The 14,364-nt window shown below is 41.6% G+C and overlaps 2 protein-coding genes across 2 annotated transcripts in view; one reads left to right on the top strand and one right to left on the bottom strand.

The window, feature by feature from the left end:
• Positions 1–1,989: 1,989 nt before the first annotated feature.
• KLLN (killin, p53 regulated DNA replication inhibitor) lies at positions 1,990–2,861 on the bottom strand (the record flags this gene model as incomplete). The annotated part of the gene is given in 5 exon segments (XM_081247835.1): positions 1,990–2,204; positions 2,207–2,360; positions 2,364–2,399; positions 2,403–2,615; positions 2,694–2,861. Coding segments are annotated over 5 exon segments (786 nt in total).
• Positions 2,862–3,985: 1,124 nt separating this feature from the next.
• PTEN (phosphatase and tensin homolog) overlaps positions 3,986–14,364 on the top strand; it is a 94,715-nt gene continuing 84,336 nt past the window's right edge. The window contains exon 1 of the mRNA XM_081223530.1: positions 3,986–4,733. Coding sequence (XP_081079656.1) covers positions 4,655–4,733 — 79 coding nt within the window. The 5' untranslated portion in view covers positions 3,986–4,654. The remainder of the gene's footprint in view (positions 4,734–14,364) is intronic.

Genomic DNA, 14,364 nt, shown 5'->3' with positions numbered 1-14,364 from the left:
CTTGAAAAAAAATTTAAAAAAACTTTCTGTACATTAGGTAGGGTCAGCTATTTAAAGGTTTCAGCTCTACCACCTGGGTATGGAGACCTCTTGGGTAGGAGGACAAAGTAAAGAAAAACAAAAATTAAAAAAGGATTTCCTTCAGGAACCCACTTAACACTGGGAAGGGGAGGACATTTTTTACTCAGCCACTTCTAATAACCACCTGATATTGCTGTCAGGCTGGTCAAATACCTGCCAACATTGGTGGTCCTTTCACTCACCATGGAGATAAGTAGAGGGACCTGATGTTTAAAGTAGCAGCAAAACTCATTTTCCAGTTTCTTCTTTCAGCAGATGGAAGTGCTTGTGGGCCAGTCTCATATTCCAGCATGTTAGTGCTGGTGATGCACACCCTCTCTGCTCCAGAATAACTCTGTGCCACGGGAATTGAAAAGGATTCTCTCTCCTCAGGCCTAACACCAAAACACCAACAGGGCAGGAATGAATCCACTTGCTTCCTAGGAAGTGGATTTCAGAACTTCTCAGATACTGTGATACTAATCTTCACATGGAGTGGGGGGAGAGGGGTGGGCAAGGTAGGGCAGTGCTAATAACAGGAACTCTGGGGACAAGATCAGCAACTGGAAAAACAAACGTGGGACATTTGACCCCTCCCTAATCACTTGCCTTCATTTAACTTTATCTTCATTTTCCCTTTCCTCACCAAGCAGTAGTTGATAATCAATTGAGTGTAGCTCTCAGGTTCTTGCCATGCAATCTAGTGGAACACCTAGAAATCAGGGACTTATCCTTGGTTATTTATAAAATAAAGAAATATCTAGGGCTTCCCTGGTGGCGCAGTGGCTGAGAGTCGCCTGCCAGTGCAGGGGACACGGGTTCGAGCCCTGGTCTGGGAAGATCCCACATGCCACGGAGCAACTAAGTCTGTGCACCACAACTCCTGAGCCCGTGCTCTGGAGCCTGTGAGCCACAACTACTGAAGCTCGTGCCACAATGAGAAGCCCGCACACTGCAACGAAGAGTAGTCCCTGCTTGCAGCAACTAGAGAAAGCCCATGACCCAACACAGCCAAAAATAAATAAATAAATAAATTTATTTAAAAAAAAAATCTCTAGCTTATCTAGGCTGTGTGGTCAGGACTTTCATCTTTGGAAACCAAATGGAGGCCCTTCTCCTACTCTTTCTGGGTTGCTCTCTATTTCTTTTTCCACTTGTGGCCCCTCCTTCCCCCAAGCTGACCAGGACCATGCACAAAACCAGGCTCCAATAAATATCGAGACTGAAGATTCAGCAGGTGGCTAACTCCTGCAGAGCTATCTTAAAAGGATGTTGCATATAAATTCAAAGTTTTATGAAGCCTCAGAGATCTCTAAGAACAGTGTAAATATCCCTGGTTTAATTAGTAAGTAGTCCTGGAGTTAGGTAATGGTCTGTGGCTTCTAAGGTAGCTCTCTTGAGGATTCTAGTCTTCAGGGGCTGCCTGCAACTATGATGTGTTCTTTCTCATACACTGAATAAATCCTCTTTTAGACCTTCCTAGGCATCAATTCACAATAACTGCAACACACATGCAAATTGATCCCATTCTCTCAGATCTAAAAAAAGACCAGTGCCTCAGTCTAGGTATCAACTTAAATACTTTTGGACTCAAATTCTCCTTGAGTTCTACTTCCCAGGGGAGAGAAAGAATTCCTACGCTGGTACTGATGCCCACTCTCTCCAAGCAGACGGTGGACCACTCACTTTGAAGCCGATCCATGTCAGGGTAAATGCGCTCTAGTTTTCAGCATTTCCGAACCAGATCTTTCGCAGTTTAGGTCAAACAATCCGAGCTCTAAGCAGACTTGACGAGTTTGTTCTGGGCTGAAGGCCATGAACTAGGTTCTCCGACCAGATAAGTCACTAGGCTGAGTCTACAGTAGGTGGGGCGCGCTCACCAGCTCAGAAGTAGTGATTGAAAGTTTGTCGCAGCATCGTTGAATTCAATTACCGGGCTGCTGCAGTAGATACCCTTTGCCCCGCGAGTACAGCACCAGAAAGTTTCGCCCTAGGGGGCAGGGCACTAGCAAGGAAGATGCGCCAGACCCCCGGGGCCCAGCCCCTTCTCCCACGGTTTGGAAGGCGCAGTGGTAGCGGATCCAGAGCTCGGAGTTTCAGGTCTCCGTCCTCTAGCTTGCTCTGTGGGTAGCAGGAAAGGGTGCGACCAGCTTGGGAACTCTTGCTCCGAGATCTGCAAGAATCAGCGGCGGCAGCCAAGGTGAGGGGAGGCGGGGGCACGTGCTTGGATGTGGGTGCTTGTGTAACCAGCTTCTCAGGCGCCAGCAGCGACAGCGCTCCGGCGGGAGGATCGTCTGAGCCTATTCTTCCGCCGAAACCGGGGAGGCTCTGAGGTCCAGCTACCCGTACATGGCGGGAGCACCCTGGGCAAAGGAAGCGAAGCACTTGCCTCTAGAGCTATCAAATGGGAGTGGGAATTTGGAAAGTTCCCCAACTAGGAACACACGTGACCTCCTCCTGAAAGTAGTTCCGACTGTGGCCCGTGTATCCCTCCACCTCCTTTTGAACCCTCCTAGGTCTCCTCGGCTCCGCCCACTCGCTGGGGCTGCAGAGTCCTACCGTCCCGTAATTCATACTCCCGCCCTGCAACCCCGGTCTCTAGCGTGCACTGACCCGCTAGGAGAGCGCGGAACCTGGCCCCGGGGCGATCCACCCAGCCGGGTTTTCACTGCGGCCCAAAAGGGGCGGGGCGAGGAGCCGCTAAGGGTCGAGCTTGAGTTCGAAGCGGTGAACCCAACTGGAACCCCGAGGGGAGAGATGCTCGGCTCTCCAGGGGAAATGCAGGGGGCTGCAGCGTGCATCCCATCCTCGGGGATCCGCTTTCAGTTCACCTGGACAGTTGCCCTCTGGGATCTAGAAATTCAGAGGCGATGTGCTCACAGCGCGCACCGCTGGGAGCTTTCATTTTTAGGGCAAATGAACCGAGTGCCGGGGAAGCGGGAGGTGGGGCGGTGAAAGGGAGCCGGATGAGGTGATACACACTGGAGACACAATAGGGGGTTATTCTTTGTACTAAGACTGACACCTTGAGGACACGGGTGGGGAAGGGGGGAGAGGTGGGAATTCTCAGCAAGGGCTGCTGCAGTCACATCCCTGCGAACGATCGTGATCCGACATCCGTGCATAAGGAGAAGGAGGCTGCAGGCCGTGCCGGGGAAATCTGGAGGTGGAGGCAGGGGGAGGGGTGTCCTCGCTGCAGGGATCGTCCCTGCGTTTTCCCGTACCCTGACCATAGCAGTCACCTGGTCTTTTCCACCTGTGCACAGGTAACCTCAGACTCAAGTCAGTGACACTGCTCAACGAACCGGCCACAGCCTTCACCTTCGCTCCCCCTCTCCCCCTCGCAATAGCCTACTCTGCCTGTGGCTAGGTTTTTCGGTCGTGGCTCAGCTCGTTCCCCCCACCCTGGGCTGCTGCAGAAGCAGCCGCAGCAAGTGCAGCTACAGGCGGGCGCCTCGAAACAAGCCCGAGCGAGCTCCAGGCAGTCATACTGGGCATGCTCAGTGCGCCTGCCCGTTGGGGACTCGGCGCTCGCACCCGGAGCTGCTGCTTCTGCCCCCTCCCTACAGCCCCAGCCCTGCCCTGCCCTTCCCTCCCCCGGCGCGGTCCGTCCGCCTCCCGCCTCCCCTCGGGCTCCGAGGCGCCTGGGCTCCCGGCGCGGCGGCGCAGGGGGCGGGCAGGCCGGCGGGCGGTGATGTGGCGGGACTCTTTGTGCACTGCGGCAGGATACACGTTCGGGCGCCCGGGACGCGGCTGCGCTCAGTTCTCTCCTCTCGGAAGCTGCAGCCATGATGGAAGTTTGAGAGTTGAGCCGCTGTGAGGCGAGGCCGGGCTCAGGCGAAGGAGATGAGAGACGGCGGCGGCCGCGGCCCAGAGCCCCTCTCAGCGCCTGTGAGCAGCCGCGGGGGCAGCGCCCTCGGGGAGCCGGCCGGCCGGCGGCGGCGGCAGCGGCGGCGTTTCTCGCCTCCTCTTCGTCTTCTTTTCTAACCGTGCAGCCTCTTCCTCGGCTTCTCCTGAAAGGGAAGGTGGAAGCTGTGGACTCGGGCGGGAGCCGGCTGAGGCGCGGCGGCTGCACCTCCCGCTCCTGGAGCGGGGGGGAGAAGCGGCGGCGGCGGCGGCGGCTGCAGCTCCGGGGAGGGTGTCGGAGTCGCCTGTCACCATTTCCAGGGCTGGGAACGCCGGAGAGTTGGTCTCTCCCCTTCTACTGCCTCCAACACGGCGGCGGCGGCGGCGGCACATCCAGGGACCCGGGCCGGTTTTAAACCTCCCCTCCGCCGCCGCCGCACCCCTCCTGGCCCGGGCTCCGGAGGCCGCCGGAGGAGGCAGCCGTTCCGAGGATTATTCTTCTCCCCATTCCGCTGCCGCCGCTGCCAGACCTCTGGCTGCTGAGGAGAAGCAGGCCCAGTCGCTGCAACCATCCAGCAGCCGCCGCAGCAGCCATTACCCGGCTGCTGTCCAGAACCAAGCGGCAGCAGAGCGAGGGGCATCAGCCACCGCCAAGTCCAGAGCCATTTCCATCCTGCAGAAGAAGCCCCGCCACCAGCAGCTTCTGCCATCTCTCTCCTCCTTTTTCTTCAGCCACAGGCTCCCAGACATGACAGCCATCATCAAAGAGATCGTTAGCAGAAACAAAAGGAGATATCAAGAGGATGGATTCGACTTAGACTTGACCTGTATCCATTTCTGTGGCTGCCGCTCCTCTTTGCCTTTCTGTCACTCTCTCTTATAACGTGGGAGTAGACGGATGCGAAAAATGTCCATAGTTTGGGTGACTATGACATTTAACCCTGGTCGGATTTCTAGATCATGTATATTTTGTGCCTCTTTTGAATGCATTCAACCTAGGGTGTGTTCGACTATTCGGAACTCTTGCCTGGTTGCAAGTGTCAAGGCACTGATGGGTTTCTTAGTCTGTCTGTGGGGACTCTCCCTAAGGGCTATTGTCCGTTAATAAAGAATACAGTACACTGCTAGTGGATTAGTGAGCTCGGTAATCCGGTCTGCTAAATGAACAGAAAAGTAGATGCTTTGAGGTTGAGCATATTTCGATTAAATCTTGGCTTTAGGCCCTAGATCAAGGGTATAGATCAGATTAAAATGAAAATTAGTGTTGCGCGTACGCATATTGCATCAGAATCTTGCAGTGATTGCTTTTAGTTTCCTGAGTTGCATTGATAGATTCTTTTAAAATGTGAGTTGTGAACCGAACTGATTTGCATAACTTTAGAGCGAGAATCATTTTAGCATATATGGTGCTCATTTGAAGGCAAAAGTAGGTTTGTGTGTTAAAACTAAGTTAATTACAACTTTGAATCGCATTTAGAAGTTTTGTAGCTTGAAATCAATAGTACCGTGATACATCTCAAAGGCGCTCTTACTAGATCTTTGTTAAATTCGCCTTTTTTGTCTCGTGTTGGGGTGATGTGGGATAGGGCATGAAATTTGCAGTTCAGTAGCACTGTATATTCAGTGCTCTTGTGACACATAATAGAATGGAGATTGAGTGGTTTTTGATCCCAGATGATAATGTAGTGTAGGTTCAAGGGTATTGTGTGTAGCAAATGGTGATTGCAGAGATTAAACTTCAGTTTCACTTGAAATTTAAGTATTTTTGTGATACCAGAATTGACACTCACCTTATTTAGGTTTCAGGTCCTGTGACACCTTTGGGTATCCATTAACTTTACTCTGGCTTGTGTAGAATATCAGTATAAGTATAATTTACCAGCTAATAACCAGAAATGCTGGCAAGAGTGGATCACTCCAGCTTCGGATTGTAGGTGTGTTCGCTTTTTTCATATGGTGTATTAAATTTACTGAGTCAGCTTGTTGGATAAGGCAGAAACCCAAGAGTTTCAGTGGTATATAATTGGTTGTCTAAAAGTTAGGCCTTTGTATTTCAAAAGATAGTGGTTATCGAAAGGCATGAGTCTTTGCAGTTTCAGGTATAATAAACCGGTTTTGATCAAGGATGGCGATAGAGCCCTCCTTTTTTGCAGAATGGGAAGTATCGTAGGAATTGAGAGTCAGTGGTAGGCCAGTGTAAGGCATGAAGAACAGGATTAAGTTATTGATCTGAGGTGACTGAAGCATTTTATTAAGGCCTCTATTAAGATAAAAAATTTGGTGCTGTGAATTGTAGCAGTGGACAATACTTACTTAAAACTACATAATTGCATAAGTGTTAATAGCCTTAATAAAAACGGTTTCTTAGCAAGTATTAGTAAACATTTTGCCTAAAGGTAGAGTGACACTAAAGTGTCTATACGTCCAGGTGAAAACTGTGGGGAAGATTTTTTTGAAGAAAATGTTACATATCTGAAGAGGTTTTATTCCTTTGGATTATGTATCCACACATAAATGTGCACAGCTAATTTTGCCCCAGTTTTTGATATGAAATGAAGATAAAAGTTACTGAAGAAGTAGCTTTACAACACACACAACGTAAGTTTTCTGTTAGGTTAAAAAATGATATTTTAAAAGAATATTTGGAAATTTTAAAAGAATATTTGGAAATTTTGGAGTTGCATTGATTGAAAAACTTTACTAAAGCTGAACTTGACCCGCTAGCCCAGAAGATAATTAATTATGAAAAAACTCTTCTGATTTGTAACCTATTTCAAAAATAGTCTACTATTAGTGTGACTTGACAGTCCTCTAGATGTGTAGGAACAAATTAATTAAATGTTTAACTTTTTAAAATAAACCCCCATTCAAAAAATTTTCTAGAATGCTGTTTGTTGGGCAGATTCCTTTTAGTATTCAGAATATGTTTATGCTATTTTTGCTTTACCCATTTGATCTAAAATTATCAGAGTTATAAGACTAACATTATTCTACCAGATTCTTATATGTGAGCAGGTGATTAGACATTTCTCCTTTGATTTCAGAGTGTGTGTGCCGCTATGTATGAAATTTATGTGACTTACAACTTTCTCTAAAACTGTCCTTTTAGTTATGGTATGCATAGAAAGCATTATCATATATTGCGTCAAATGACTAATAACACTTAATTTCTAGAGTTGTGGTTTTATTGAGCCAACTGTTGATACGAAAAAAAATCACTTAGGGAAGTCAGTAAAGGGTTTACTTTTTTGATAGTTGCACTTCCAATAATTTTGAAATACCAAAGCACTTTGGTTTGCTTGGTTTCACTTTAGTGTTTTGTGTTTATTGTGGTGGGGGGAAAATTAAAATGGCCATTGAAGGCTTTGTCTCTAGCAGGTTGTAGTATCTATTTCAACAGCTAGCCTGTTCAAAGTTAAATTCTTTTATGAAAGTAGTGATTGGAGTATTTTTATAAAGATCAATAATGAAGTGATTTCCTCAGAGGAAAATTGAGGACCATAATTTACTTAATTTTTTTTGCAGAATTGAATTATTCTAAAAATAATTTGTTGGTGGGGTTTTATCCTTAATGTTAGCCTGGAAAGTAGTATTAAACATGAGACTATAAAAAATTCATTGTCTTTAGATTTCATGGAAACTTTAGGCTTCTGTTGTATTTTAATGGATAAGTTTGATAAGTTTGCGTCTTCATAGGGAATACTTTTTAATTCGTAGAGAGTACAGGGACTATTGAAGTTAGCTGTATTATCTTTTAAGATTAGTGATTACTGAAATGACTGTATTGTGAGGTTTTTTTGAAAAAAGATTCTACTCACAATTTTTATTTTACACTGATTGGAACTGTTAAGTTGTATTTCTTTCCTGTGCAACATACTTGGGCCACCTAATTGCTATACAATAATTTACAAACTTCATTTTCATAAAGCGTATTAAAGAATAAAGTGCATCTGAGAGGAATTTACAGTTTATATAACTCTTAATATAAGGAAAAAGGAATTTTATTGCTGTTCATTGTAAAAGTTTGCACGGCAGTACAGTCATCAGTGCAGATTTAACATTGCTTATGATACACTAAATAAATACTAAGTAAATATAAAATATGGTGAGGTATAATCACCTATAATTTTAAATAGTTTTAGAAAGATAGTAAAGAAAGGTGCATTTGTGTGTATTACCTTTCAGAATTTTGTTTTAACAATATTTAGGGTAGCTGGTGATACTTTAATGCTTGTGTGGAACAGCATAGTATCTGCTTTTTCCCATTAACCACACACAAAAAAATATAAACCTCTTAATGTTACAAAATTTCTTACTTTTTGGAAGTCTTCAGTACTGATTTTCAAATGTCCTCATTTTGAGATTTGCCCCATTTGCTATTTGTTCATTTTATGATAGCTTAATACTTTTTTATAATTTCTAAGCAACTTAAATAATCACTTCAGTGACTTTTTAATGTAGGAGTATTTATTATGGGAAAATCACTTCACAAAGTTTCTACATTAAATCACTCTCAGTAAACATTCTATTTTTAAATTTTTGCCTTAGCATTTTTAGTAAGACAGCAGTGTAGGAATTGTTTTTATATTAGTATTGTATGTGAAATTTGAGTTTGTGAAAAGAAATTTAGAAGTTTGCATGCATATGACAGTTTTTCACTTACTTGAAATGTTAGGCCTTGGCTGTACTATAAGAATTTAGCTTCCAGAAAAATACGTTATTAATGATGGTGTAAGAAATTTATTTGGTGTGTTTTTTTTCCTGTAGCCACCATTAGTTCTGAAGTTTTATTTCTATTTCATAGAGCCGTCACTCTTTTCTCCTGTCTCTTTTTTTGTTAGATAAACTTGATTTTAAGTAAAATCAGTATTCTTTTGTGGTATGAATTCATTAAGAAAAGGTGTTAGGATTTGTTCTAAGGATAGTGACTTAAGACATTTGTATCAGCTTGTGAGATTGGGGTCAGAAATGATTTCTGTAAATATTCAGTTTTATGATATTAAATATTCTGTTTTACAGTTGCTTTCTATGCGGTGGCTTTGAGGTTAACACAGTTGCTCTCAGAAATACCAGTAATGTTAGACCGAATAACCCTAAGATGTTAAGGATTTGCTGAGCAAACTGATGTCCTTAATTCCTTTATTTAGGCCATATTAGTGCCACATGCATTCTTTGCTAGGTGGTCAAAAGTGTTTTGGTCTGTGATTCTCTAAGTATTGAATATGTATATGCATTTACTAATGTAAAGTACTTTCGTTTGTCAGGAAAGGTGAAATTAGTATATTGGACTTGACTATTCATATATCCCCAAATTTTTGGAATTTTTTCATGGGTTACAGAAAAGCTATTGGCAGTTTGGTTCTTTTAAAATAATTTGCACTGGAATAAAAAAAGCTGTTAGAAAAATATTAGTATAAGAAGAATAAACATAATTTAGGGGTAAATTAATTTTGTATGGAAAGTCTTAATTTAGTTCAGTATAGTTAAGGCAAATTCACTTCATTTGCAACAGTTTGCATTAAGAGATGAGTGGACATCTTCAGGGTATTAGGTATACACTTGTTGGTAGTGTTGAGAATATTGAGAGATTTGGATACTGTGGCGCACCCTCCAGCAAAAGAATATTCTTAACCTGTATATAGTGTGGAAAAAAAGACGGTTTATGTATTATATTTTAAGTGGTTATACACTTAATTCTTATCAGTAGTCATCACTTCAAATATGGACAGTGAATCTAACATAAGTGTTTGATACTCTGTGTATATATGTAAATAAAGACAGAGTGAGGAAACTATAGTAATATTTCTAAAAACTGAACTTTCTTCTCTTTAGAGATCACCTTGTGGATGTGGTTTTATAATTTTTAAATAAGGTTAAATCTATTTTAAATTACATTAAAATATTGAGTATTAGTTTTATCTACACACTGTACATTGTTTCATTTTAGATTTTAGGGTGGCAGTGTAGGCTCTGGAACCAACACTGCCTGTGTTGGAATCCTGACTCTGCCACTTAGTAGCTGGATGACTGTGTAGGTTACTTTTCTCAATCTGTTTTATCTGTAAAATGAGGATGATGGTACCAACCCACATAAAGTTTATTTTGAAGAATAAATGAGATAATGTAAGTAATTCACTTAGCATAGCACCTACCACATTGTAAATACTTAAATGGTAACAGCTTCTCTTAAAAATTATAATTTCAGATTACCCATGTATGAGAAATTATTTGTCTTTTCATTTATGGGAAGAACAGTGATTTTAACTGAATTTCCTCAGTTTTGGATATGTTAGTTAGCATGTTAATTGGTTCAGGCTATGACTATTTTTTAAAATAGGGGTATTCCTTTAGGAGTTGTGAGTGTAACATATCTGTGATTTTGCTGTTTCGCTGCAAATAATTTGAAGCTCTGCTCCCTCATACTATGGAGCAAAGAAGAGTTAATCACGCTAATCGAAGAGTATTTGCTTTAAAATACTAAGCTATGATGTAAACTTCCTCTGTTATGGCTTAATGAAGTAGAAGTTTTAAAATAAAAATTTGCTATAATATGAAATTTTCTTTAGTGTTAAAGATAGGTCAGCTAAAATATCATGTAGTTTTATTCACAGAGTAATCGCCATCTCAAAACTTTTAATATATGATATAACAGTTATATAAACTGTCTATCAATAAAGGTATCTTAGCATTTCTTTTTAAGTTCAGATTTTTGGAGGAGTCATGCAACTTTGAATGCCAAGTTACATTTATTACAGTAACATTTACATTTAATATAATTAGGCAGTGCATTAATGTAGGAATTTTATTTAGGTTAACCCTTTGTATTATTGTTTCCCATTTTTGCTTTTGATCAAGATTCTCATTGTAGGCCCTGGAAATGGGAAGAAGAGCTAAAGGATTTCTTTCTTCATTAATTCTTACCAGGTATGGGGAAGGATGGGATAAGCTTGAGACCTGCCTATTAAAGGCCATTACTTGTATATAGGGATCAATCTTTTTTTTCCCTTTCCCTGTGCTGGTCTCCCAGCTGTGTCACAGTACCCTCAGTAGTGAAGCACTTGATTTCCAGTGAGTGTTTTTTTACATATTTGTTTTGCATTGCAGAATGAATTGTGCTGTCTAACTTTATATGCAGTTATCTGATCATATGATTTTTATGTATTTTGTTATGTGTTGGATAAACTAGCTGTATTTTTGGTCCAAGTCTAGGTTGTAGAATTGAACTGTTCATTTTGACAACTTTTAGGAAAATTTAGTTATCTAAAATTCCCTCTCTTTCTCTCTAATGCTTCATACCCCTGTATTTTGTTTTATATTAATACCCAAAACTTAGTTGATTTAGTGTTATTAAAGCACTTCTGAATAGCTTTCAATTTTATTTATTTTGATTTTTGTAGGTTCTCAGGCTAAATATAATAAGGTTCTATTTTCTTTAGTAGTAATTACAGGGATTGCATTCTGCTAATTTTATATGTTTAATATTTTTGATCTTTTAAAGAGGATATAATTATTTAAGGTATTATGAAATGGGTTGTGATCTGATTCTTTAAATCATATGTATTCCTAAAGTGATTTATAAATATAGCATACATGTTCAGAGTTGCAAACAACTCCTTGTTTTAAAATGTGTGCAATTGTTTTTTCCATTTAAAATTCTTTTGCTCTCATGAATTTAGTGAGACTCTTCTTTTTGAGTATTCTAGTTACTCGGAACTTACTGGAGATTAAATAAATAGAATTGAAATCTTTTCTCTACTTTTAAAATGAAGTTTGGGTACCTGTTTGGATATGAAACAGTGTTATTGCTTTTTTGGGGTGTGGGGGATGGACAGTGCTGGATATCCTCTGTTTGCCCATCAAGATTCATTTTCCGCCTTTCTCCACCCTTCTTTGAGGCCTGGTAGACTGACATCCTTAGATGGCTCATTCAGGCTCCCTTATCCTCTGGCTTCCATTTGGATTCAGCCCCCCGGAGGCTCTAGCAGAATATTGGAGGGAAGAGGGCGAGTTGGCAGGGGGTGCTGTTGGGCACTAAGACTATAGCTCCTTTATGACGGCTCCTCTTCTATGGCTCTTTATTCCGATAATGGCTGCCTTCCATTGTCCCTTTAGGCCTAGGGGTGAAAATGGTTTACAAGGCTTACCACCATTGCTAAATTCTGTGATGCTTCAGTATTCCTTATTGGTTACCTTGCCTTTAAGCAGTCCTTGCATTAAACTCTCTTCAAATCAAAAAAAAAAAAAAATGAAGTTTGGGGAATGTTACCAAGCTTGATATTTAGGTGTAATGTATTTATTAATTACTTTATTCTGAGTCTATCAGAGTTAAAGTGGAATGCCTGGACTTTTTTTCCTTTCATAATATGAAAACAGTACTTTGCCAGGCTTAACTTAGCCTTGTAAAATTTATTTAACATTTTAACTTACTTGTTTATGAAGTATGAAAGATGAAAAAGTGAGGGCTTAAGTCAGAAGGTTTTTTTTTTAATTAATAGAATTAGCTAGCATATACCCTAACAGTGTCTTATATTTGTTTAGTATTTTTTTATTAACAAAGCCTTTTCTATATCATTAGCTCATTTGATTTTGCAAAGAAAAAAGGAGCAACCTAAGAGATGGTACAAGCATTACTTTCCTCATTTTTTGTAGTATAGGAATCATAGCTCCAAAAAAAAAAAAAAATCAGTAACTTGTTAAAGGCTACCTGAAGATTGGGTCCAAAGAAGGATGCAGGGTTTTTAGGTACCTGGTGCAGTATTTTTCCCATTATGTTACATCGGTGGTTCTCAAAACTTTAGATGGCATTCGAATAACTTGCAGGGCTTTAAGTCATAGATTACTTGCCCCACCTCCAGAGTTTCTGATTCATTAGGTCTGGGTTAGGGCCTGAGAATTTTTTTTTTTTAATTAATTAATTAATTTCTGGCTGCGTTGGGTCTTCGTTGCTGTGCGTGAGTTTTCTGTAGTTGCGGCGAGTGGGGGCTACTCTTTCGTTGCAGCGCGCAGGCTTCTCATTGCGGTGGCTTCTCTTGTTGCAGAGCACGGGCTCTAGGCGCACGGGCTTCCGTAGTTGTGGCACACAGCCCCAGTAGTTGTGGCTCGTGGGCTCTAGAGCGCAGCTCAGTAGTTGTGGCGCACGGGCTTAGTTGCTCCGCGGCATGTGGGATCTTCCTGGACCAGGGCTCGAACCCGTGTCCCCTGCATTGGCAGGCAGGCTCTTAACCACTGCGCCACCAGGGAAGTCCCAGAGTTTGTATTTCTAACAAGTTCCCAGGTGGTGCTGATGGTGGTAGTCTGGGGATCACACTTTGTGAATCACTGTGTTATATTATCTACTGTCAAGCAAATCCTTAATGTGTTATCTCTTTTAGTTTAATAGAATTTACACATACATTATATCATTTGATTTGTAAACCCTAAGTAGCTCAGCAAGGCAAGTGTTACCCTGGTTTTTGTGGATGAGGCAGTGAGTTTAGAAAAGCAGCATAGTGGAATGGAAGGAGCATAGATTTGGGAGTCAGCTAGACCTAAAATGTAGCTTAAATCCTTGCTCAGCTACTTATCAGTTATGTAATAAAAGATAAACTCCGTAACCTTAGTGAACCTTAGTTTTCACATCTCTAACATGGTAAAAACCCTTAACTTGTAGGGTGCTTTTTAGGTTTGTTAGGAGAATATATTTTCAGAATATTGTTTGCCAACTGGGGGTGATCTCCTTCCACCTTGTCTGGGTATTTGGCAATGTCTGGAGACATTTTTGGTGGTCACAGCCCCGGGGGGTGGGGGTGGTCAAAGGGCGGAAGCTGTTGGCATTTGTCTCAGAGTAGAGGCCGGGAATGCTGCTAAACATCCTACAGTGCACAGAACAGCCTCATCCACAACAAATAATTGCCTAGCCTAAACTGCCAACACTGCCGAGGTTGAGAAACTCTGGTTTAGACGTGTAAGTGTCTGGTATATAAGTATAATATTTGATAAGTCAGTACCTTTGTCCTTAGGTTGTGGTATTTAAGGTGAAATTGCTAATAAATGATAGAGCTAGGCTTTTAACATCTATTTTTTCTGACTGCTGCTAGGCCAGTATTCTTTATAATAACTTTTTCCACAAAACATATCTCTGGTAACAAAAAAGGGTTTATTTGAAGAAGGCTCATGTGTGACTGACTGATTGTGAAGGTGTTGCTTTGAACTTCTGTCAGAAAAGGCTGAAGATGTTTTCAATAAACGTGTAAGTATATTGCAGTATATGAGGTATTCAGAAGGGTGTTACATAGAACTCTAACAGGATGGATATGCTTTATTAAAGCATTTTTCTTTCCATTTTTATATTGCCATTAGTTTTAAAAGTAATTCTTAGCTTGCTTCCTTTAGTTATGTAGTTAAGAGGTACTTTGCTCACAGGATACTTGTTTTGTGCTGTTTAATTCATTCTTTAATCTTCTGCTTTTTTTTTTTTCT

Source organism: Mesoplodon bidens (assembly GCF_964165515.1).
Source record: "Mesoplodon bidens genome assembly, chromosome: 1".
In the NCBI taxonomy this organism is placed as follows: Eukaryota; Metazoa; Chordata; class Mammalia; order Artiodactyla; family Ziphiidae; genus Mesoplodon; species Mesoplodon bidens.
Note: the sequence above shows the minus strand (reverse complement) of the source record. Positions and strands in the feature narration are given on the sequence as shown.